At 32.3% G+C, this 27,039-nt stretch overlaps 1 protein-coding gene across 1 annotated transcript; it reads right to left on the bottom strand.

Moving 5' to 3' along the window:
* Positions 1-1,798: 1,798 nt before the first annotated feature.
* On the bottom strand, positions 1,799-26,169 carry trappc10 (trafficking protein particle complex subunit 10). Its single transcript, XM_048200924.1, has 23 exons — positions 25,984-26,169; positions 22,824-22,905; positions 21,397-21,532; positions 19,328-19,524; positions 17,449-17,644; positions 17,257-17,368; positions 15,629-15,876; positions 15,406-15,552; positions 15,105-15,219; positions 13,223-13,299; positions 13,047-13,138; positions 12,783-12,923; positions 12,430-12,554; positions 10,564-11,066; positions 9,087-9,228; positions 8,843-9,001; positions 8,523-8,752; positions 7,283-7,383; positions 7,075-7,201; positions 6,073-6,237; positions 5,812-5,992; positions 4,107-4,301; positions 1,799-2,609 (listed from the first exon to the last, which is right to left on the bottom strand). The coding sequence occupies exons 1-23, from the start codon at positions 26,042-26,044 to the stop codon at positions 2,368-2,370; spliced, it is 3,774 nt and encodes a 1,257-aa protein (XP_048056881.1). The 5' UTR covers positions 26,045-26,169; the 3' UTR covers positions 1,799-2,367.
* Positions 26,170-27,039: the final 870 nt, after the last annotated feature.

Genomic DNA, 27,039 nt, shown 5'->3' with positions numbered 1-27,039 from the left:
GTTAAATTACGAGAATAAAGTCATTAAATTACGAGAAAAAAAGTTAAAATGAGAACAAATTCGTAATTTAACGACTTTATTCTCATAATTTAATGACTTTATTAACATTAATTACATTTTAATAACATTTTATCTCGACTTTTAACAACATTTTTCTCATAATTTAACGAATTTGTTCTCGTAATTTAATGAGTTTATTCCCAACCCTTTATCTCAACTTTTTTTTCTCAAAATTTAACAACTTCAAAAAGATGGTTTTATTTTTTTATTATTGCTTGGCCCTAATCCTCTTCCGTAGACATCTTTATGGATTAATCTATTAGAAAAGTCTTTCACAGAAATATAAAACACTTGTTTTAGTATTGTTTTTATTTAAAAAGTGTTGCAAATGTGCAACTATCTACAAGCCTGTATGTCGAGGATCTGTAAAAAAAATTAAGTGTTTTTTTTAATGGAAAAACAAGACAACAAACACCCTTTTAAAACATATGTATATTTTCAAGTGTATAATGCTTACATATTCTTTTCATTTAAATAATCTAAATACAATCTGTGATGTTTGATTGACAATTTACAAACAGCTTGTGAAACTGTTGACGTCACGGGCTGAAACCCAACATCCCGTTTGACACCCAAAATGAGTGAGAATCACGAGGTCCTGATCCGATCCAGAGGAAAGCAAAATAAATAGTGAGCAGTGGATGAACTGGACAGGTGATCAGTTTTGGCCTTTCATACGACGACACACAGCTTCATCTGTTTTCTCAGGACTGAAACACGTACGACACACACGAGACGGACGGACTGAAGCAACCATTCACAGCAGGTTCTCCTCTTGAGAGAAACATCACTTCCTCCTGAACGTCACTAATGCTGGAGATCAGGAGAGATTCGTTCGTCTCAGACGCTCCGGATCAATCGCACACACTCGTTAGTGTTTACAGGTTCAAACAAACGAGCCTGAAACCGTTTCCTTCCTGATGGACTAAAAACACAAACGTCCATCTGTGACATTTACACACAAACACAAACAGCTCATATTTCACCCCAAAATCAAGACATTTTTTTTTTAAAGATTTCTTAACATTTTTTTTTTTTTAGAACCATTAAGATTTTGTGCATTATGACAGATAATGATGATCATTATGACACATTTCCCCCAAAATTACTGAATGTATGCCAAAAAAAAAAAAAAAAAAAAAAAAAAAAATCAATCTCATTTATATAATCAAAAGTTTATATATATATATATATATATATATATATATATATATATATATATATATATATATATATATATATATATATAAGTTTAATATAAAAATCCAGTTCTTGGGATTTTAACAAATATAGCCAGTGTGATATTTATTTATAACTTATAAATGACAAATAAAATAATTTATATTATATATATATATATATATATATATATATATAAAATATTATATATACACACACACGATTATATTTAATTATATATAATATAAAATATAAATTAAATATAAATTAAATATAATTATATATTTTATATAATTATAGATAAATATATTTTAAATTTAATTATATATAAATATATTTTATCTATAATTATATATCATTTATATTTTATATTATATTATATTTATATTATTATATTATATTTTAGATTTAGAATTTATAAATGACACTGATTTACAATTTCCTTTTTTTAAGGGATTAAATTGTCATGAAAATAGCCAGAATGCAAAAAAACAAACAAACAAAAAAGGCAAAACTCCTGGTTATGGACTGAAATACGACTGTTTTTCACAACAAAGCATGAAACAAAAACAACATTTATTGTCGTTCTGATTTTCTGATGCCGTGTTTGTGTAAATACGATCATTCGACGACACATCAATCATGTGATGTCAGCAGGAAGGGGCGTGTTCGATCAACACTGTGTCAATAAAGTCAATAAAGCGCAAATGTTCGTTTTCCCCGGAAACCTTCAAAAAATAAAAAAGTTAAATATCTAAATCCCCAAAATCCCAGTGAAACAATCATTGATTCAGTGACCGATGCTTCTCTTCAAATATCATCTATGTATTCAACAGTATGTACAGCAGGTGGCGCTCTCGTCACTAACACTCACACTGAATACAGCGAATGAAGCGACACACACACACACACACACACACACACACACACACACACCTGAGCACGGAGAGGAGGGGCTGCAAGGCATTATGGGATGTCTGAGGGATGCCGTCTAGTGTCTCGTGACGGAGTAAGAATGAAGTCAAATTAAAGCCAGTGTCAGGCTCCAGTCATACACGTCCGTTTGTGTTTCCCGCGACCCAATGAGAGCGTCCGGCAGAGATGGGCGTCCGGGGCCGTCCATCGGGGTCATGTGACGTTGACCTCCAGCACGTGATGGTCGGTGCCGGGCAGCACCAGCACCTGGCGTCCCTGCGTGCCGTTGAACACCTGTCCGGGTCCGAAGGCCTGGCGTTTGGGCATCGGGACGCCCCGCGGCTGCTGCTCGCCCAGAGACTGAACGCTCCCGCGGCTCCGCAGACTCGCCGTGTCCGCCTGATCCTCCAGAGCCTTATCCAGCACCGACAGGCTGTCGTTCTCCAGACACGAGTCTGCCGGAGCACAAACACCAATCATGAGTCACATCGAGCAGAACGGACGGAACGAATGAACCGATTCACTCAAAGGCTTCACTACAACCCGCCAAAGTAAAAGTTCATTAAATTATGACAGAAAAAGTATAATGTACTTCACAAATACAATTATTTTTAAGGAATATCACACACATTTATGTTAATGTTAATTCAAATGCAATGTTTCTTTGCAAAGGAACTATTGTGAATTCATTGCTTTTTAGTGATAAATCTGTATTGAATCATAAAACACAAAATCAAAGAACTGACTCTCTGAATGAACCGATTCGAATCAGAATTTGGCTCAAATGAATCAGAATCATGTGTGAGAGAGAGAGGCAGACAAAAGTGCTTCATTATAACCCGCCAAAATAAAAGTTCATTAAATTATTACAGAAAAAGTAAGGAATATCACACAAATTCATGTTTTAATTCATAAAGTACTGAATAAAAAATTAAAATGCAATGTTTCTTTGCAAAGAAACTATTGTGAATTCATTGCTTTTTAGTGATAAATCTGTATTGAATCAAAAACAAAATCAAGCAGAATTGACTGTCCGAATGAACCGATTCACTCAAATGAATCAGAATCGTGTGTGTGTGAGAGAGAGGCAGACAAAAGTGCTTCATTACAACCCAAAATAAAAGCCAAAATAAAAGTTCATTAAATTATGACAGGAAAAGTAAAATGTACTTCTTAAATACAATTTATTAGAATACTATCTTTAAGGAATATCACACTCATTCGTGTTTTAATTTATAGAGTAAACCTGGTAATATAAAAATAAATCGAGTAAACTTAAAAAATTACATTTAAAAATGCAATGTTTCTTTGCAAAGGAATTGTTTTATTTTCATTTGATTACATTTTCAAAGATTGATTGTACTGTTAAAGTTTTATGAATTCATTGCTATTTGGTGATAAATCTGTATTGAATCATAAAACATGAAATAAAGCAGAGCTGAACCAATTCGAATCAGAATTCGACTCAAATGAATCAGAATCGTGTGTCAGTTCTAGAAGAGTAAAGTGAATGAATTCAGTGATGTGGGAAAAAACTCTTCAATACAAACCAAAAGAAATGATGACAGAAAGAGGCAAATGTACTTCTAATAAATTTAAACTGAATAAAAATAATAATAATAACGCAATGTTTTGATGTAAAGGAGTTGTTGTATTTTCATTTGATTACACATTAAAAGATGTATTAAACTGTTCAAGTTTTATGAGTTTATTTGATTATTCTGTTGTGTAGCACTGAATAAAAAATGAAAAATAAAAATGCAATGTGATGCAATGTGTATTTTCATTTGATTCCATGTTTAAAAAATGTATTAAAATGTTCAAGTTGCTTTTGATAAATTTGTAATAAAACACAACATACAGAAAAATGTAATCAGAATATGGGAGAAAAAAAAAAAAAAAAAAATCAAACTTCTAATAAATGGTTGTTAAAGTGTATGCCGTGAGCTGACCTGTGTCGGGCTGGATGACGACGCTGGCGTGATGCGGCAGGTACTTGAACACACGTATGTTGGGGAAGGGCAGCTGACCCGCGAACAGAGGCATGATCTCCATCTGAACCTTGTGCGTCGCCATGGCAGCGACCGGCATAGACACGACCCCTGAACTCTTGCCACACACCGCCCAGTTACTGTGGTTGTCAATCACTGCACACACACACACACAGATCATCCAAATAATGAATAAATCAGAAAACTTCTTTACGTGATTGAAAAAAACCTTTAGTGCATGTCTTCATTTGGAAAGGGACATTCAATTAAAATCCATTTTCTAATTATAATGCAAATAATTACTGCAGTTTTTATATCTAAATCATTTAAATTTAAAATACATACAAAACAATGCAACATTCATCCGTGACACCGCAGGAATGATGGGAAAAATGGTCACTTTTGAGCTAAAATATTTAATTGATTTAAAATAACATTTGGATAATTTAACAACATGATCACATGCTCACGGTTCTCTGATGTTGGTTAATGGTCAGATGACAAATGATTAAAATATTTCATGTTTTTTTAGTAAGTGTTTTAATTTCATTTGCAACATTTTAAAATGATTTATTCATATGATTTCATATGACTTTATTTTTTTTGTCATTTAATTATTATTAGTTTTTCATTAACTCACAAAAACCAGCTTTTTCATTTTTTAGTAAGTGACTTATTTTTTGGGGTAACATTTTAAAATAATTTATTCATTATTTTGACATTTTTATGATTTAATTTATGGAAGAGGATTAGGGTCAAGCAATAATAAAAAAATAAAACCATCTTGAGATTAAACTCGTTAAATTACGAGAAAAAAGTCGTTAAATTACGAGAAAAAAGTTGTTAAATTATGAGAACAAATTTGTAATTTAACGACCTTTTTCTCGAAATTTAACGAGTTTTTTTCTCGTAATTTAACGAGTTTATTCTCAACATTTTATTTCGACTTTTTTCTCGAAATTTAACAACTTTAATCTCGAGATGGTTTTATTTTTTATTATTGCTTGGCCCTAATCCTCTTCCGTATTAATTATTATTAGCTTTTCATTAACTCACAAAAACCAGCTTGAAAAACACAATATATCACGTTGTTTCTGTAAGTGATTTATTTATTTTTTTGTAATATTTTTAAATGATTTATTAATTAATTTGATATTTTATGATTTAATTATTATCAGCTTTTCATTAAAAACATAAAAAATTTCATGTTTTTAGTAAGCGATTTATTTTTAGGATAAAATTATAAAATTATTTATTCATTAATTTGACAATTTTATGATGTAATTAATTATTAGCTTTTAATTAACTCACAAAAACGAGTTTGAAAAATATATTTTTTTTTGAAAAAGCTATTTTTTTGGGTGGGGGGGGGGGGGGGTAAAATTTTAAAATTATTTATTCATAATTTTTATATTTTTATGATTTAATTATTATCAGCTTTTCATTAACTCACAAATACCAGTTTGAAAGACATAAAAAATATCATGTTTTTAGTAAGCAATTTATTTTTATAGGTAAAAGATTATTTATTAATTAATTTGACATTTTTATGATTTAATTAATTATTAGCTTTTCATAAACTCACAAACCCCAGCTTGGAAAACATCTGAACCTGAAATCTTGATGTTGATCAAGTTCATGTTTCTTCAATCTTCAGCTGTCGTACCTTCATACATCAGTCGTGAAGTGCGAAGACCTTCCGTCTCGCTGAACTCCTCGTCGGACCGGTCCGCGTCGTTGGGTTCAGTGAGGCGTGTCAGCGACACCTCCAGCCTGCAGAGGGTGCCAGTGCGGCAGTGCTGCTCGCCTGCGGCCGGACGGATCTCCGCTCTCACGCTGTACAGAGTCTGACACAGACAAACATGTGATGTATTAAACTGATGCTGCGACGCAGTCGATCGTCTGTCTGCGAGAGAACGAGACTCACGGAAACTCTCTCCACTGCGAACTCGTAGCTGTAGGGTTTGAGCGCCGCGTCCGGTGCGTCTGCAGGAGCGAAACTGGCCGAGAACACACACTGCAGAGAGACGGGCGGCACGCCGCTCCACCGCAGCTCCCACACGCTGAACACACACTGCTGACTGAACACCACCTGAACACACACACACACACACACACACACACAGATCACTGACAGAGTCACAGAAGAGCTGCACGATTAATCGCTAAAAGATTGTGATTTCAATTCAAACACACATGAGATCTTATTCCTAAATGACGATTCACTCTATCTATTAAAGTATGATCACAGCGAACATTTAGAATTGAATCATTCATTCAAGAGATTTGTTCAAAAACATTGATTTCTAATGGAACAAGTGAAGTTTTTGAGAGTGAGTCATTGAATCATTCATTCAAGAGATTTGTTCAAAAGTGCTGATTAGTGAGTGAGTCATTGAATCATTCATTCAAGAGATTCATTCAAAAGTGCTAATTAGTAATGAAACAAGTCTTTATTACTGAGTCACAGAATTATTAATTTGTGAGATTCATTCAAAAACTCTGATTCATTCAGTAATGAAACAAGAGAAGTCTTTTGAGTGAGTCATTGAATCATTCATTTGAGAGATTTGTTCAAAAACGCTGATTAGTAATAAAACAAGTGAAGTATTTGTGAGTCATTGAATCATTCACTCAAGATATTTGTTCAAAAGAGCTGATTAGTAAAGAAACAAGTCTTTATGAGAGTCATTGAATAATTCATTTGAGAGATTTGTTCAAAAACGCTGATTCATCCAGTAATGAAACAAGTGAAGTCTTTTTGAGTGAGTCATTGAATCATTCATTCAAGAGATTTGGTCAAAAACGCTGATTAGTAATAAAAAAAGTTACGTTTTTGTGAGTCACTGAATCATTCACTCAAGAGATTTGTGCAAAAGAGCCGATCAGCCCTATTTATCTAGAACCAATCAGAGTAAGTCAGACTCACGCTATGTGTTTTAGTGTTGAGAGAGAGCAGCTCCAGTGACGGCGTGTGTTGATTCTCAGCCAGCGTCTGATTAGTCAGCTTAAAATTAGTGTCCGATACATTCTGAAGACAAACCTGGATGAACTTCCTGTTGAGATGAAACCACACAGGAAACACATCAAACCACTGGTTACTATAGTAACAATGAGAGGTCAAGAGGGGTCAGTACCTCCGTCCTGCAGACAGCAATGAGTGTTTGACTTTAAAGGGCACATGGAAGGTGAGAGAGACCAGTGTCGAGTAAATGGACCAGGGACAATCGACAGACACCTGCAACCAACAGATACAGACCGTTATATCACACCTGTGTTGAAGGGCCTTCAGTGACACTCTTTGTCTTTAATTATATTGTGTAAAATGTATTTCAAAGAGATCATTTCTAGTCATTAAAATAAATATATAAAATATTATTGACATTATATATATATATATATATATATATATATATATATATATATATATATATATATATATATATATATATATATATTCAAATGTCAAAAATATTTTATATATTTATTTGCATGAAATATATTTATTGGAAGATTTATTTTTGACATGTTTTATTATTATTATTAATAATATTTAATTTGTAATATTTAGATATTTAGTCAATAAAATATATATATATATATATATATATATATATATATATATAAAAAAATATATTTTTGATATTTAAATATATATAAATGTGTATATTTAAATATGCAAATATATTTTTTATGTTTAAATAAAAATTATATATATATATATATATATATATATATATATATATATATATATATATATATATATATATATATATATATATATATATATATGAAATATATTTATTGGAAGATTTATTTTTGGCATTTTTTATTTAATATTATTATTATTTTTATTAATAATATTTAATTTTTAATATTTAGATATTCATTAAAATAAATTGTGTATATATATATATATATATATATATATATATATATATATATATGCACAATTTATTTTAATGACTAAATTTAAAATATATAATTATAAATATAAATATAAAATTACTAAATATATAATTATTTTAATGACTATATATATATATATATAAGAAATATAATAATAATAAGAAATCTATTTATATTTATTGGAAGATTTATTTTTGGCATTTCTGTTATTATTATTATTAAATATATTTATTTTCATTATTTAGACTTTTCCAGGCCTGGCAAACACAATATAAAAATTCCATGACATTAAAATTCAGAACTATGAATTATTTTTCTCTTTGTTTTAATGTCTAATGAAATTAATCAAAGTAAAACCAGCAAAACATGACAGATTTATAACAACTAATAAATTATGGCTGAATCAGCAATAAACACAAAAACAATCATCAGTGTAACTTCTGCATGATTTCTGCACACGTATCAAACCTTCTGGTCAATGACGGCCATCCCGCTGTTGAAGCGCGCTCTGCTGCGGGCGCGATGACTGATCTGACCGTTAGTCAGATGCTCGCTCTCCACCCGCGCAGGGGATGATGGGATGTGACACAGAACATCCAGCAGGAACTCCAGCGTGTGGTAGGGTGGCGTCAGAGGAAGAGAGATGCTCGTCACCTTCTCAGACGACTGGATGGACAGAGCGCTCTCACCCACCAGCTCTGAGACAATCACACACATCCAATCACTTCAGTTCTAGGTGTCACTTATTTCATGGTTATTTCTATGATCTCTCTGTGACTCTCGCTCACCTCCGGTGCTGCTGAGGATGCGGGCGGTGCACGTGGACGAGTGCAGCACCGGCATGGAGTCTGTGTTACTCAGCTGAAGAGCATCGCCCTTCTTCACTGCGTAGTGACCCGTCAGGATGGTGAACTTCACCTGCTGCGGTAACCCAGCCAACAGGTTCTCTGAGAAAACAAGAAACGTCGGGTCTGAAACAGCGATGTTTAAACGAGCGATCGGGACACAAGCGCTCTCGTCTCAGTCACTGACCTGTGAGAGGCTGGATGGTGAGCTGAGGCTCCTGGGAGTAAACCTCATACTGAACCACAGGGTAAATATGAGGCAGAACGAACTGGACGCGGCCCACCGTGGCGCCCAGCTGCCGGAGAGTGTATGTGCCGGGCTTCTGACTCTGAGAAAATCAGGGATTCATTTTATGCTTTAGATTAATGAAATCACATGAAAAGGTGGCGATTATCACATGATTATGTGAAATATATCCAATAATCCAGAGATTCCCAAATAAAACTGTTTTGTCAGTCGAGACCCTTTTACCTAAAATATTTTAAACAAATTTATATATATATATATATATATATATATATATATATATATATATATATATATATATATATATATATATATATTTTTTTTTTTTTTTTTTTATTATAAATAAATTATATTTTAAAATGCATTTTATTATAACATTTATTTAAATGTTTTAGTAAAACATCTATATATACTTATTTTTTATTTTATTAAAATTTATTCTTTATTTTTCTTAAATTATTTTAAATTTTATATTTTCTGATCTTAGTTTATTTTTAGTGTTTCTTATTTTTAAAATGATTTATTTTAATGTTATAATTTCAAAAATGGGGGTTTATATTTTAAATTTATTTATTTTAATTTGACATTTTTAAGATTTAATTAATTTTTAGAAAGTGATTTTTTTAATGTTACATTTTTATGATTTAATACAATTTTAGAAAGTTTTTTTCATTGCTTTTATTTTAAAATTATTTTAATTTTACATTTCCATTATTTAATTTTAGTGTTTTATTTTTAAATAATTTATTTTAATTTTACATTTCCTGATTTAATAAATCTTTAGAAAAGTGTTTTTTAGGGTTTTTATTTTAAAATGATTTATTTTAATGTTATAATTTAATTAATTATTCTTTAGAAAGTGTTTTATTTTTACAATTATTTATTTGACATTTTTATGATTTAATACACTTTTAGAAAAAAACTTCATTGTTTTTATTTTAAAGTTATTTTAAATTTTACATTTCTATGATTTAATTTTTAGTGTTTTATTTTTAAATAAATGTATTTTAATTTTACATTACATTCTGATTTAATAAATCTTTACAAAGTGTTTTATTTGTAGGGTTTTTATTAAAAAATATTTATTTTAATGTTACACTTTAATTCATTTTCAGTAAGTGTTTTACTTTATATTTTACAATTATTTATTTTAATTTGACTTTTCTAAGATTTAATTAATTTTCAGAAAAAGTTTTATTTTTAGTGTTTTTATTTTAAAATGATTTATTTTAATGTTAGACTTTAATTTTTTTCAGAAAGGTGTTTTACTATTTATTTTACAATTATTTATTTAATTTGACATTTTTAAGATTTAATTATTTTTTAATGTTATATTTTTATGATTAATTAATGATGATCTTTTCATCAGTTTGGTAAACCCTGCTATAATCAGATCAAATTAAAGGCTTCTTCTCACTGGTGCGGTGAAGACGATGCTGTTGTTGCCAGGCAACAGAGTGACATCATGAGCCTTAAGCATCTGAGCTCCATCATCCATAGCGAGCGCAGACGGCGCAGTGATGGGCGTGTCGAGGGACGTGGTGCTGTCGTGGCGTCGCATCAGCAGGTGCATGTTCTTACAGACCACGCCGGCGGTGTTCAGCGCGTTATCAGACGGACTGTGTTCCTGGATCTCGCAGAGCTCCAGCGCCGGAGACGCCGACACCGGACTGGCCGCCGGGAACGTGACGGTACCGTCCGGGTTCTGAGCGGCTCGTTTCTGAGCCGTCGTGCCGGGCTGCTCCCCGGCGAAGTGGACGCTGGCGGCGAGCTGCTCCACCCGTACGGGCACAGGCATCAGACTGCACAGATGCAGCTCCAGCTGCAGGACGGCACCGACGTGCACCAGTGCCGAGGCGGGACGGAAACGCAACTCGTGAAGCTGAGTGAACGAACTCATGCTCAGAGCAACACGCGGGTCTGAGGGAAAAGAGAAAGACAAGAATGTTGCAGACACAACCATGTGACAACAGCTTTCCTGACACATTTCTATCATGTGACCTGAAATAAAGCACACGATTAGCACTGATAGCATGATTTCATTGAGTCTGTCATTTATGTAGCCTGGTAACTGTGGTCCGTTTATCATAACACAAAATTGACCTTTTTTTAATATATATATATATATATATATATATATATATATATATATATATATATATATATATATATATATATATGTTATGTAATATAACAATATTTTTTTGCTATTTTAATATATATTTTTAAATAGTTAAATAATATTATTATTCATATTTAATATTATAATATTAAAATATTTATAATATTTAATTATTTATATTTTTATATATAATATAAATTTATATTTTATACTACTTATATATTATTATTTATTTTTTATTTATATTATTTATATTTTTTTATATTTTACAAATTGTACTGATATGTATTTTAAACAATTAATTAAATTTAATTTTCATAATCTTTTTTAATGAAACATTTTTTTTAAATGAACAACATGAAACCTGAAATATTTTTTATAATTTTTAAGTATTTTATTATATTTTTATAATGTAATGTATATAGCAATATCTTTACTTATTTTGTTGTATTTTTTATAATATTTCACTATTTAATAATTTTTTTATGTTATGTATAACAATAATGTTAGTTATTTTATTATATTTTTATAATATTTCACTACATAATTATTTATATATTTATATATAATATTTTATTTTACTTATATATTATTTATATTTTTTATAATTTTTTATTTTTATATTTTACTGATCTTTATTTTAAACAATTATGTTTATTTATTTAAATTTCATAATCTTTTTTAATGAAACTTTTATTTAAATGAACAACGTGAGACCCAAAATATATATATATATATATATATATATATATATAATTTATTTATTGTAATTTATTCTAATCTATCTAATTTATTAGATTTAAGATTTTTATTATATTTTTATAATTATTTACATTTCTTTTTAGTTATTCTATTATATTTTATAATTTTATTTATTTAAAAAATTTTTTTTTAATTTTATAATCTTTGATGAAACTCTCAGCAACTTCCGTCTGTGAGCAAAGAGCAAGACAAAAAAGAAAAAAAAAATTTAATTAAAAAAGTTTTAATTATTCATTATTTAAAGGAACAACTATCTTTCAACAACATAAGAACAGCATTCCTGCCTCAAATCTGTCATGTGACCCGGAATAAAGTGTGCTGTTATGACACTTCTACAGTGTTTTTGTCATTGTTGCAGCTGGACAGCTGTGGTAAACACACTCCGAACACAAATCTGACCTTTCTGTTGACCTTTGTTCTCTGCGGTCTGGCTGGCAAAGGTCAGGATCTCCTGGCAGAAGTGCTTCCTCTCTTCATCGCTCAGGTTGGCATCGCTGGCGAGCAGAGCGCTCGTCTGCAGGTATCTACACACACGGTCAAAGAAAACACATGCAAACACAGGAACCTGACCTCACTTCTGACAGCAGGAAACAACGTCATTTTACTTCCAGAATCTGTCATTTCTCCTTTATTAGTTCACAGTAAGACCAGGAACAGAGTCAGTCTTTGGTTGTACAAGTGTTAGAAACACGTGGCATGATATGGTCACGTGTTTCATCATTTACATGTGATCAGAGATGTGTGAAGGATACTCGTCCATCTTCTGCAGCTGTTTCTGACACTCTGCGATCTGTCTGCGCGTGTGTGTGAGCGGTAAACTCCAGCTCTCGGACACGTACGACTTCAGGGAATCCAGAAGGAAATTCTCAGCACTTTGAGGGTCTCCCTTCCTCCTGCACACACACACACACACACACACACACACGTCTGATTAATCATGCACTTGTACAGCCCATCTCCCCTAGGAGGGCGTTATACGTGCTTCTGCTCCTTCAGGGATTTTCAGTCATGCTCACATGTAGAACTCAGCCAGACTCTTCCCAACCAGCCGAGCCGAACGCAGCCGGCCGATCGCCCTGTACATCTCCATAGCGGCGTGAGACAGCTCCTGATCAGAGAGACAGACTCTCATAAATGATGTCAAAAATAAACCTAAAGTAAACACACACAGATTAAAGGACTAAACTCTCACCAGATAGTGTTTCTCAAAGGCCTCTACGGACGATAACGCCTCCTTGAGCTTTTTATATGGACTCTGAAGGCTGTTCGCTGAGAGAGAGAGATTACAAACACATTACAGAGATAATTTAAATAAGAACATATATAATGTGTGTGTAAATCGGGTGAACCAATGATTCAATGGCCCATTCATAAAGAGAGCCATTTACTTCATTCCTGAACGAACTGAATGACTGACTCAATGACTCACTCATTTAGACATTTACCGCCACCTACTGGCAGATTTAGTTTCTTATTTAGAGTATCATGTCATTAAAAAAAAAATTTCATATTTCCATATTAATAAAAAACCCATTTAAGTGTTAGTTCAACCAAAAATGAAAATTCTGTCACCATTTATTCACCCTTCATATTGTTTCAAACCTGTATGAGTTTCTTTCTTTTGCGAAATATAAAAAGAAGATACTTTGAAGAATGTTGGTAACCAAACTACTTTGTATTGACTTCCATTGTATGAAAAAAGACATTTCTTAAATTATCTTCAAATTATCTATATATATATATATATATATATATATATATATATATATATATACTCCATACATAAAATAAAAAAATACATATATTTTTTAAATCATTTAAAATGTTTAAAAATGTATTTTATATATATTTAAATATTGTATTATTTTTTAATATTTGATTCTACTTTTATATTTATTTTTTTGTTTTTATTTATTATTCTATTTTCTAGAATTTTAGCTATATATAATTAAAATATATATTTTTAAATAATTAAAAAACTAAAAAATTATTTTATTTTTATATTTTTATGTTCAATTGCAGTTTAATTGTAGTGCATTCATGCCACCTCAATAAACGGTCTGTAAATATATCTAAATACAAATTCAGATGCAGCTTCTTAAAAAAAAAATATATATATATATATATATATATCATGGCCGTTGAAGCCTAAGAGTTTGTGTAATAAATTCTATGTTGAATCAAATAAAATATTTCTTTTTAAAGGTACGTTCACATGACAATGATATGCTTAAAATGGAGAAGTTTTTCCTTCAACAACACCATTGTCAAACGATGATCCCCATTCATACGAATCCGTGAAAATGACTAAAAAGTAAAAACGCTTTAAAACTTTTTATAATGTCTATTTGATGCTTTTCTCATTTAACACAATAATGACTTTAAATTATCTTTTGGGGGTAATTCAGCCAAATCTGATGCAAGATTAATTTGCGGTTAATTAATAAACACATCATGTAATTAATTTGATTTAAAAATGTAATCGCTTGACAGCTCTAATATATTTTATATATATATATATATATATATATATATATATATATATATATATATATATATAAATTGTTTTTTTTACATTAACACACGCTTTACATATTCCTAACCGTAACCTGTTAAAGGCACAATATGTAATTTTTCGCCACTAGACGTCGCCTATTCAAAACAAAAGCGTAGCTTGATGACGACGAGATTGAGCGTGAAATCATGGGATGTGTTGTCTTCACGTCTACAGATGGTGGTAAAGAATCTGGACAGGACTCGAGCAGAAATCATGTTCAGGGATGAGATTATTAACGTAACTGTAGTATGAAGCAGAGGAGGCCGAGAGCTGTGGGAGCGGAATGAGGCCGCTTTAGCGCGACACATGGCTCGAGAGCAGTGACTTTTATTATGCCACAGTCGCCGCTTCTGCTTCTTCCGGTCAAGCGTATGTGGGGTAACGCAGCGCTGTTTATCATATCAGATACATTTGAGTGTATTAATGTACATTTATCCAAAAATCTTACATATTGTGCCTTTAAATTTTAGTACAATGAAATACCTCATACAACAAGGTGTTATTTTAGGCTAATTACCAGTTTCCGGTCTTTCTGCTCCCAGACCAGCCAGCAGGTCAACGGTTTTGTTCAGGTCCTCAGAGTTTGGGCCGTTCTCAGACACCAGACCACACAGATCACCCAGAGATTTCAGCTGCCAACAGATGAACACATGGTTGTTGGGTGTATTTAAATGCATCGCTATATCAGCATCAGATTGAAATACACTTTATTTTAAGGTTGTTACATTGTTACAGTATAATTATACAAAGAAGTACTGAGTAACATTAAGTAACAAATGCTCTAATTTTGTTTTAAAATGGAGTAAAAGTCTCAGCACCTTCTCAGTAGCGTATGTCCACAGGCCCACGGTGTGAGAGAAGTTGGCCTCCAGTTGGCTGCGGTCGCAACAGCCCTCGATCCTGTGCAGCACCTCCAGACAGCTGAGAAACACCCAGCAGTCCAGCGCGCCGCTCACCACAGACACCTGCAGCAGCGACACCCATCAGCCCACTCATCTGAATCACACCTGAATAAAGCTCTGAGCAAACACTCATCAGTACCTCCAGCAGTCGCAGCTCTTGCACGCAGTTGTGCAGGAGTTCGAGCGCACGGGCCGTCACCTCCCAGGGTCTCTGCAGGAAGATGAGCAGCGTACACTGGCGGGAGAACAGGTAACTGCGCAGATCCAGCAGACTGGCCTCTCCTCTCTGGATCAGATCACGCTTCTCCATGTCGATGGGTCGGCGCAACAGCAACCCGTTCCAGCTCCGCACCGGCTGACAGAACGAACCCAGCCAGTTGGCACCATCTGAACACAAAGAAAACACAGGAATAGAGTGAATCCTGGGAATACTGGACGAGTTGGGCACAATTTACCTGAATCCAACTATGACCAAATTAAAATGAGCCCCATTTACTTTCTTAATTTGTCTCTTATCTTAATATGAGTAATTTAAAAATTTTTATTTTATTTCAAATTTATTTCAAAAAGTATTTTTACATATTTAATCTATTTCTATAATGATTTTTTAAATGCTTTATATATACATATAATTAAAAATAAATATATTTTGATTTAATTTAAAAAAAATTAAAATTGTTTTGTTTTTATAATTTTATTTCATATTTATTCCAAAACATATTTAATATCTTTTTAAATATTTTATTCTACTTATATAATTTTATGTTTATTATATATTATAAACATAATATATATAAAAAATAATTAAATTATTTAAATAAATAAATAAATAATTAAATTATTGAATTAAACAAAATTCATTTTATTTTTATAAATTTTTTTCATATTCATTTCAAAAAGTATTTTATTATATATTTAAATATTTTATTCTATTTCTATAAAATGTATTTATTATGTTTTTATATATTTGATTCTACTCCTATAATTTTATTTTTATGTTTATAGTTATAGTTATGTTTTAATATTTTATTATTTTTTAATATTTTATTCTATTTCTATAATTATATTTTTGCTTTTATTTATTATTATATTTTCTAGAATTTTAGTTATATTGTATATATTTAAAATATATATTTTTAAATCATTTAAAATTTTTAAAATTATTTTATTTTTTATAATTATTTCAATTTTTTCCAAAAGGAATTTATTGTATTTAAAATATTTTATTTTATTTCTATATTTTTATTTTTGTTTATTTTATTTATATATATATATATATATATATATATATATATATATATATATATATATATATATATATATATATATATATATATTAAAAATATTTAATTTTTAAACATTTTTCTTTTATAATTTCATTTCATTTTTCAAAAAGTATTTATTATATTTTAAAATATTTTAAAATATTTTGATCATTTTATTTTAATTTTTAAAATATTTTTTATAAATAAATATTTTATAAAAATATAATACAATATAAAAAAATATAATAAATGAAAATATACATTCAATAATCTATCATAAAACATTTTTTTTTCTGCTGATGAAATTTCACAATAAAAATCAATCCTGATGGCCAAAATCCCAAAAAATTCCCTCCCTACATTATTTCCCACTTAATATTCTTACATACAGTAGTTAACTATGTGTACGTTTATTCATATTACCTTTAAAACATGAACGTCTGTTTCAAATATTAAATTAGGCCAGGCAACACAAGACATTAATGCACAGAAGACAGTTTACCTCCAGCGCCGAAGTTGAGCACATACTGTGTGAAAAGAGCGTCTAGTTCATCATACTGGACCAGAGCGTCTTCAAACTGCTGCAGCATCTCAAACACAAACGCCAGCTCCTCCTGATCAACACACAGACAGATTTACACAGCTGGAAACAGGCAGTGTGTGTGACTGACAGCTTCCTCCGCCAATAACACACCTGGACCATGAAGTAGTCACAGAAGCTCCAGCCGGGCTCAGTGCGTTTCTCTCGGAGCGTCCGCATCTCGTCCTCGAAGCGGCCCAGATTCCTGGTGAAGGACATGAGCAGCAGCGTGCGCAGTTTAGTGAGGAACGAACTCCACGACTCCTGAGAGCGAGACGACTCCTTCAGAGGGTCAGACAGAGCCACACACCTGACAGACACACAGATTTATTCACAGCAGATGAGACGCACACAAAACACTGGCGGAAAATCAATCAACGCTCATTTACACACCATTTAGTGCATTAGATGATTAAACACCGTGGCAACAGGCTCAGTTATCAGCCCACACAATAATCTCTGATAACGCCGGATTAATTGGTGATTATGTGAAAAACATGCAAAACACCCATGAATAATAACCTGAGTAAGATTCAGATCTGATTGACCGCTGCATGTGCTGAGTTTGATTATTTTGCTCAACGTGTTGTGATATTTTTTTAAATAAATGTTTTAAATTTTATTTATATTTATTAAACACATTTGTCATTTTTATTTAAATAACACAATGTATTTATATTTATTTAGATATTTTATTATATTTTATAATTTTATTTATATTTAAACATTTTTAATAAATACTTTATTAAATAATATAATAAAAAAAATATAAAAATATAATAAAACTAAAAATGTCATAAAATATAATGAAGTATAAAAATAGCTCAATGTCTCAATGTGATGTTTTTATTATATTTTTTTACATTTCAGAATTTTACTTTTTTTAAAAATTATAATTGTTTTTTTTTAATTCAAAAAAAGTATTCGTTACATTTTTATTTTTAATAAAATTATTTATAATTTTGTTTATATTTATATACTTTTAGTTTTTATAATTTGTTTTTATAATAATTTTATTTATATTTATTTAAAAATATATGATAAATAATAAAGTATAAAAGCTCAATATCTCTGTGATTTTAGCATTTTTTTTATTTTACATTATTTTTATAATTGTTTATTTTTTAATTTTAATCATATTTTAAAAAGTATGTTACTTTTTTAATTATTTTTTGTATTTTTGTTTATATTTAGATACTTTTATTTTTTATATTTTATTTTCATTATATATATATATATATATATATATATATATATATATATATATATATATCTTTAAATTAAAAACCTACGATAAAAATATAATAAAGTATAAAAAATAGCTCAATAGTTAAAAATCTACAATAAAAATATAATAAAGTATATAATAAATATAATATAATATAATAAAGTATAAAAAGTATAAAAATATAAATAGCTCAATGTCTCAATGTGATTTTAACATTTTTTATTTTTAATTATTATAATTGTTTATTTTTAAATTTTATTCATTTTTTTATTTTTAATATTTTTTTTATAATTTTGTTTATATTTAAAACATTTTAATAAATCTAAATATTGTATAAAAATGCAATAACATAAAAATATATTATACTTTTATTTTATATTAATGTTTATTGATTTTTTTTTTACTACAAATATATGATAAAATATAATAAAGTATAAAAACAATGAGTTTAGTTAATCAGGATGATCATTTTAAAACATTGCGAATGACTGATTAATTGGTTTGTTTAACTGGTTTGACTAATAAATTAGATTATGAGCCCTAGTTTCTGTTCAAAACATCTGTCTATAATAACCTGAATAATAGTGAGAATAGTTGTTCATTCAGCCGTACGCTCAGCTCACACACTCATCAGACATGTAGCAGCGCGTGTAAAGCTATCATCAGCACTAAATGCGGCGCAGATCTCAGTCACAGCAGCTGCTGACGCGCGCTGGGATCAGGAGCTATTTCAGCGCAGCCGGAGTCGGGTTCCGCGCGTCTCACCTGTCGCTCTGTTTGTTGCAGAAGTCGTTCCGGATCTTGTCCACGATGGAGGTGCGCGGCAGGATGTTGGTTTTGTTCTTCTTCTTGTTGTCACTCTCCACCACCACGATGAGCCAGTCCACTGACCCGTGGAGACGCAAGACGCCCTGCCAGCGCTGCATGTCCTCTTTAACCGATGCCTTGTACACCTCGGTGTCCTGACACACACACACACACACACACACACACACACACACACATTAAACAACACCTGCATCTCAGAATGGCATACTAAATGCTGTTTTTAAAATCTATAATGCACATTCCATCTCATTCTGGATCAAACAAGTTCAGACATTTTAACACAAAATTGGATTAAAAATGTTTGGATATAAACAATTTTTTATTCCACTAAAACATCATTCTTTTAATGCTATCTGCATACTGTATTTTCCAGAATATGTCACGTTTTTTTATCACCTGAAACTTATATTATGCAATTAATGTCAAGCATGCAAAACATTTGTGTTCGTGCTGAACGAGAGAGGAACGTGAGATCAAGTTTATTTGTTTAGCACATTTCCCACACGCTAGTTTCAGTTTCCCTTTAAATACATTTCTTTAGGCTTTGCATTTATAATGTTGTTTATAATTTGTTATATACTGATATTTTTCATTCCTGTTCTGTTTTGAATACTGTTAAATCTAAAGGATTTGTTGTGAAGTGAGGGAAACTAAAATACATGCTCATAATGTTTAGTTTTATTTACCAGTATTTTAAATCATTTCTGAATGTAATAATAAAATGTGATTTATACATCGTTGCAACTTGCAAATCAGTGTTTTTTTCTCTCAACAACGCAATTTCGACTTTGTGTGACTTATTTTGCAAAATTTTTTTTATTTTTGCACTATTCTTAGAGATGCACAATTCTTTTCAAAGAAAACATGATTTCAAATCGTTTCAAACACGTTTCAAATAGAGATCATGATTCTCACACAATTCCGAATAGACAACTAAACAAAATAACGTAATTTACTAGAGGTTCTGACAAAATGTTAATTGTTGCAGTCTATTTAAAATGTTTAATTATTTTGTTAATTTTTTTAATCGGTTTGAGTGAATGATTCAGTGACTCACTCGAAAAGACTTCACTTGTTTCATTAGGGGACAAAGTGTTTTTGAAGAAATATCTTGAATGAATGATTCAATGACTCACTCATAAAGACTTCACTTGTTTCATTCCTGGATGAACAGTGTTTTTGAACAAATCTTTTGAATGAATGATTCAATGACTCACTCATAAAGACTTCACTTGTTTCATTACTGGATGAACAGTGTTTTTGAACAAATCTCTTGAATGAATGATTCAATGACTCACTCGAAAAGACTTCACTTGTTTCATTACTGGATGAATCAGTGTTTTTGAACAAATCTCTTGAATGAATGATTCAATGACTCACTTATAAAGACTTCACTTGTTTCATTACTGGATGAACAGTGTTTTTAAACAAATCTTTTGAATGAATGATTCAATGACTCACTCATAAAGACTTCACTTGTTTCATTAGGGGATGAACATTGTTTTTTGAACAAATCTCTTGAATGAATGATTCAATGACTTATTTGAAAAGACTTCACTTGTTTCATTACTGGATGAATAAGTGTTTTTGAACAAATCTCTTGAATGAATCAATGACAAATACATTTGTTTAACACTTGTCAACACCTACTGGTGTAACAATGTAATTGCGTCAATCTTTATTTGAAGCGTCAAGTTACTTTCAAAAGTTTATTTGCTCTATTTTGATCACTACCGAAGACATCTGTGTTTATATCCGAAATATAAATTTTTATCCCAGTACTTCTGCGGTAATTTCAACAAAAAATAGCGCACTTTAAATACCAGAATGATGCACTTATTTAACATTAAAAAATTAAGTGTGGAATGTTAGACACATGCGCTCAATGATTGCAGCTTTAATTATTTAGCGGAAGAAATAAGGCTGTCCAACTTTGGATTACAAAATAACCTTTTGAAACATAGTATGTCATTCGGGACACAACTACGGTTTGATCGGAGACTCACGCAACAGTCGGTCCAGTAGATGTGCAGGAAGGGGAACGTGAGCAGCGCTTTATTTCCCTCTTTAGGAAGCAATTCCTCTTTAAACTGGACAAAATTAGCCTCCAGATAGATCATCTTTGGTGCTCGTCCGTAAGACCTGAGACGAGAAATGAACAATATTTCTCATTTAAATAATTCATATGCAGAATAAAGGGGCGGGGCCTGGTTGAGTTAGTTAGCAGTGTGTTGAAACTGGCGGTTATGGTAAAGGGCGGGACATTTTCCAAACACGCTTGAAGCGCTTGACTAATCACAACACACTGATCCAGCTGACCAATCAGAGCACACTGTGCTTTTCAGAAGGAGGGGCTTAAAAGAGACAGGAACTAAACAGAGTGTTACTGACAGACTGGGAAGAGAGGAGCTGCAACAACTGGGGAAAATAATGACCATTCAAGGTAGAGCCAAAAACTAAATCAAGACTTCAAGTCCTCTTTAATCAATCCCTGCTGGAAATCCAACTTTTTTTAAACCATCTTCTACACTTTTTTGACTGTCTGTATGAATCCTGGTGGATTCTTATCAAAACAAATGCATTTCTTCTGAACACAACACTTGAAATTGTTGAGACTGTTCCAGATCTGGTCCTTTCAGAATGACGACCTAAACAGGAAGACCTTAATGACTGGATTTCCCTGTCAGGCCTGAAAGATCATGTGACAGAGGTTGCTTCCTTATTTCAGCGGCACACTACAGAATGGTGTCTCATCACACCACAGCAGAATATGCAAAGACTTGAATTGAATGACTAAAGACAAGAATCATGGGCGATCGCAGCTAAATTTCACAGCACAGCTCCAGTGGATCAGCTTTAAATACGACATAAACGCCCCAAAGGAGGATAAAGTCTAAAGAGAAGAAAGAAAATACTCTCAAATGGGAAACAAATGTCTTGAGGAGAATATCTGATATCCTCTCGTCTCATCAGATCTGATGTATATAAGGGCCGGTTCACACAGAGCGTGTTTTTGATGCAGATCACACATAAATGGCGAGAGCTTTCCTCCAAACCTCAAACTCCAATCTGATGTTTATGAAACCTAATGAACATTAACATCATGATTTCCTGTAAAGCTGCTTTGAAACAATGTGCTTGTGTACTTGACGACGTATGTAGGATCCTCCAATCATTTATTGCAATTTAAGCCCCGCCCCTGCAAGCTCGCACTCATCTGCATACACGTTTGAGTGCCACGCCCACTTCTCAACACCTACTCTGATGCACAGAACCAAGCCCCGCCCTACATTGATTCTATTTCGATAATCTGTTAAACTCAAATGTCAAAACTCAAATTTCATGGGCAGCATATATAGATATAGTCATAACCCTATATAGTAAAACATCAGCTGTGCAGTGAGAGAATATGCCATAGTAAAGCAGCGCTCACCTTCTCCACTCCATGGGTTCTCTGGGCAACTGTTGGGTCAGTGAGCTGTACAGGGCCGTGAACAAGTTCTGATCGCCCGCACCTGCTCAACACACACACACACACACACACACATTACCAGCCTGAAGTTTGTCACTTTAATTTCCCAGTTAAACCACTAAAACACATCTACAGTGCTTCATTCTTTATTTATTCTTTTATACATGTTTGTTAATGGTCATGCATCATTTAAAGGTGCAGTAAGCAATTTCTGAGAAACGCTGTTGATATTTGAAATCACCAAAACAAACACGCCCCTATCCAAAAGGATCTGAAAGTGCATTCAAGGCATGTCGGACAGATTGCATTTACAAGTTGAACACACATAAAAAGCCACCACAAAGTCGGAAACACTGTAAGCCGCGATGTTTACGAGTTGGGGGCGTGTCAGTGAGAAACGTGGCGGAATACTACAATAATGTACAGTGCCTATAATGTACGTTTGAAAAAGCAACACGTGTCAAACATCTTTCCAGATATGAGAAGCATTAATTAACATCTAGTCCAACAAAAGATTCAATGACTCACTCATAAAGACTTCACTTGTTTCATTACTGGATGAATTAGTGCTTTTGAACAAATCTCTTGAATGAATGATTCAATGACAAATACATTTGTTTAATACTTGTCAACACAAAAGACAACATTTAATAACATGTTTTTACTGTAAACTCACTTCATAACGATAGTTGAGCATCCTTCTGTGAGATGATGTGGCTTCTTACACAGAATAAGGCAGTCGTGGGTTTATTAGTCATGTTTAATCAATTAAAGCGTTTCAATTAGGGCTGGGCGATATATCGCATGAGATTGTCACGCGCATTTCGTCAGTAAAGCCGGTTCCCTGATTACCGCCAAATCGCCATCACCTGCTTTCAAATGGAGCGGCATTTAATAGACAGAGCCGTAGTTCACTGATAAGCTACGCAATATCGCGTTCATTATCGCAGATGAATCGCCTTCGATAATGAACGCAATATTGCGTAGCTTATCAGTGAACTACGGCTCTGTTTATTAAATGCCGCTCCATTTGAAAGCAGGTGATGGCGATTTAGCGGTAATCAGGGAACCGGCTTTACTGACGAAATGCGCGTGACAATCGCATGCGATATATCGCCCAGCCCTAGTTTCAATTTTCTGTTTATTCAGCTACAGCGATAGTATAGGATTTCCTGGAATGACGCGTAGGGCTGCACGATTAATCGCATGCTATTCTCACGCGCATTTCGTCAGTAAAGCCGGTTCCCTGATTACCGCTAAATCGCCATCACCTGTTTTTAAACGGAGCGCCTTTTAATAGACGGAGCCGTAGTTCACGGACAAGCCACGCAATATCGCGTTCATTATCGCAGGCGATTCATCTGCGATATGAACGCGATATTGCGTGGCTTTTCAGTGACCTACGGCTCTGTCTATTAAATGCCGCTTCATTTGAAAGCAGGTGATGGCGATTTAGCGGTAATCAGGGAACCGGCTTTACTGACGAAATGCGCGTGAGAATAGCATGCGATTAATCGTGCAGCCCTAATGACGCGTGTTATCTACTTCTGCGGCAGAGCATATTTGGAGTTTCTGCGCAAGAGCGCCCTCTGGCTTTCAGATGGAGAAGCATTTACTACTGATCACAGAGTCGTACAGCTCTGACAAGCTGCGCATAAAATAATCGCAGCTTTTGCCAAATCGAGCGTGATAAAATTTGTGATAAATATTGCGCAGCCCTAATTAACCCTTCGCTGGGAGTTTGATTGACAAGCGAACTAACCAATCATAACGCCGAATCCGCCATTTTGTCCGACAAAGCAGTCAGGAGTTAGAAGATTAACCTTGGTGGACTTGAACTTGAAAATGGTGTGTGCTGACGTCTTTCAGCGTTTGAAACAACATTCCTTCTGATGTTCATTCATGTTTATTTGATGCTATAAATGAATTAGTAAGAAGAGATGATCAGTTTACGAGCCACTTGAACTGAGGCACTATAGATACTAAAACGTTTTTTATTGTTCGAATTTCTTAAAAACCTACACAGTTTGAAAGCTGGGACTTTGTTTAATATCATAAGTAACCTGCTCTGTCTTGTCTGTCGATGCGTTGTCAGTGTCCTCTTTGCTCCACGATGTATTTTTCACTCTGTGTGGCGTGACGGCGCCACGGCTTGTCGGACAAAGCAACAGTAACTAAGGGGGGGGCGGGTCTTTGTGAAGGGTCAATATAACAAACAATATAATATGTGACAATAAAGTTTACAGTGTTTAATTCATAAATTAGTTAAAAACATTAAAAAAAAAGCAAAACACATCTGACGCACATTCTTTGATCTTCATTTTAGAAGTAGAGTTTAAAAACCTTGCTGTATTTTTGTGTAGTTAATTAAGAGAAGGTACACCACCATCTTGCTCAGACAAAAGTGACTTATGTTATAAACGCGACTTCATAACACGTAAAATACGAACTTCCCAGGAGGACTTGAACGCACCAACACCCTATCTTGACAGCTCCGCCCCCAAATTCACAAACACGCTATACAACACAGGCTCCTCCCCCTTCATGAGTGGACACGCCCCTTATTGCTGATTGGCTACAAGTGTTTTGGTGTCAAATATCAGCAGCATTTCTCAGAAATTGCTTACTGCACCTTTAATATACATCAGGGCTATTATAGTTACTAAACATTTCAGTTACTTGAAATAAAAATTAAAAATTGATGTAGCTGATATTTACATGGCAGATATTAGACAGGATTTTGTGTGCAGCAGCAGCATTTGGTGTAATTATATTCATGTTTAGGGAGATAGCCTATACAATTTCAGTTTTGGCAGAGGAAACTAACAAATGAATTACCAAAATACGGTGTTACAGGTATTGTGATTACGAATTTAGACTGATTCGGTAATGAATCATTCAAACCGATTCATGGATAAGAACTGACTGTTCGGTTTGCGGGTTTTACTCCAGTCTAAAAGCAAAGCCGCAAAATACAGACTCGTTCATTTAATAAAAATCCCTGATATTTCCATTATGACATGAGGAATATCATGAATCAGATGTCAGTGTGAACCACAACACACCAAAACACCGCTGCAGTCGTGATGACAGTATTATGAGGGTATTAACATCCACTCACAGGTCACTATGGGTTTGTTCTCCATCGTGTAGATGATGGGCTTCTCCTCATGGGTCTCCATGGGTTCCGTTCATCAACATCAGAGTAATCGATCACATTCAACACCGCTAATGTATCGATGAGGCCCCTTCACTCTCCATTTCCTATCTGCTGACAGTGAGCGACGACTTCCGCCTCGCGTCACGGCCATAGAGGAAGTCCACCACAAAAGACTTTTACTCTATAAAATATTAAAGATGAGTTTTTGTATGTACAAATTATTCCCAAAAAAAAAAAAAAAAAAAAACGTTTTAATTGTCATGTATCATTAAATATACGTCAAAGATAACTAAAATTAAAACTAAAACCGTGAGAAAAAGAAAACATTTTCGTTAATTGAAATTAAAATATAACGTATTTTATTTCATCGAGATGCAAAATTTTTCATTTTCATTTACTAAAATAACTCACACTAAAACTGAAATAAAAATTATATATGCATTTAATAAAAATGACAAAACGCACAAGAGTGCTAAAATTTTATAGTTAACTAAAATCAAAACTAAAACCATGAGAAAAAGAAAATATTTTCGTTACTTGAAATAAAATATAACGTATTTTATTTCAGCTAGATGCAACATTTTTCATTTTCATTTACTAAAATAACTCACACTAAATCTGAAATAAAAATTATATATGCATTTAATAAAAATGACAAAACGCACAAGAGTACTACAATTTTATTGTTAACTAAAATTAAAACTAAAACCATGAGAAAAAAAAAAACATTTTCGTTACTTGAAATAAAATATAACATTTTTCATTTTCATTTTTCATTTTCATTTACTAAAATAACCCTAAAACTCACTAAAACTGAAATAAAAAATATATATGCATTTAATAAAAATGACAAAATGCAGAAGAGTACTAAAACTTTTACGAAACCTAAAATGAAAAGTAAAAATATAAAAATAAAAATGAATTTAAAATATAAATAAAAACTACAGTAGTAGTATTTCAGTGATACTAATATATGCTAGCGGTTACATAATTTTCATGTTCATTGCCAGGTGATAA

The sequence above is a fragment of the Megalobrama amblycephala genome, linkage group LG8 (genome assembly GCF_018812025.1).
Source record: "Megalobrama amblycephala isolate DHTTF-2021 linkage group LG8, ASM1881202v1, whole genome shotgun sequence".
NCBI lineage: Eukaryota > Metazoa > Chordata > Actinopteri > Cypriniformes > Xenocyprididae > Megalobrama > Megalobrama amblycephala.
The sequence above is the reverse complement of the archived record's forward strand: the minus strand, read 5'-3'. Positions and strand labels throughout refer to the sequence as shown.

Coding starts and splice junctions, on each gene's coding strand:
- trappc10 (XM_048200924.1), bottom strand. CDS start 26,044: ATGGAGACCCATGAGGAGAAGCCCATCATCTACACGATGGAGAACAAA. Junction 6,238..7,074: donor TCAACACTAAAACACATAGC/GTGAGTCTGACT, acceptor GTGTGTGTTCAG/GTGGTGTTCAGTCAGCAGTG. Junction 4,302..5,811: donor TTCACGACTGATGTATGAAG/GTACGACAGCTG, acceptor GTGTGTGTGCAG/TGATTGACAACCACAGTAAC.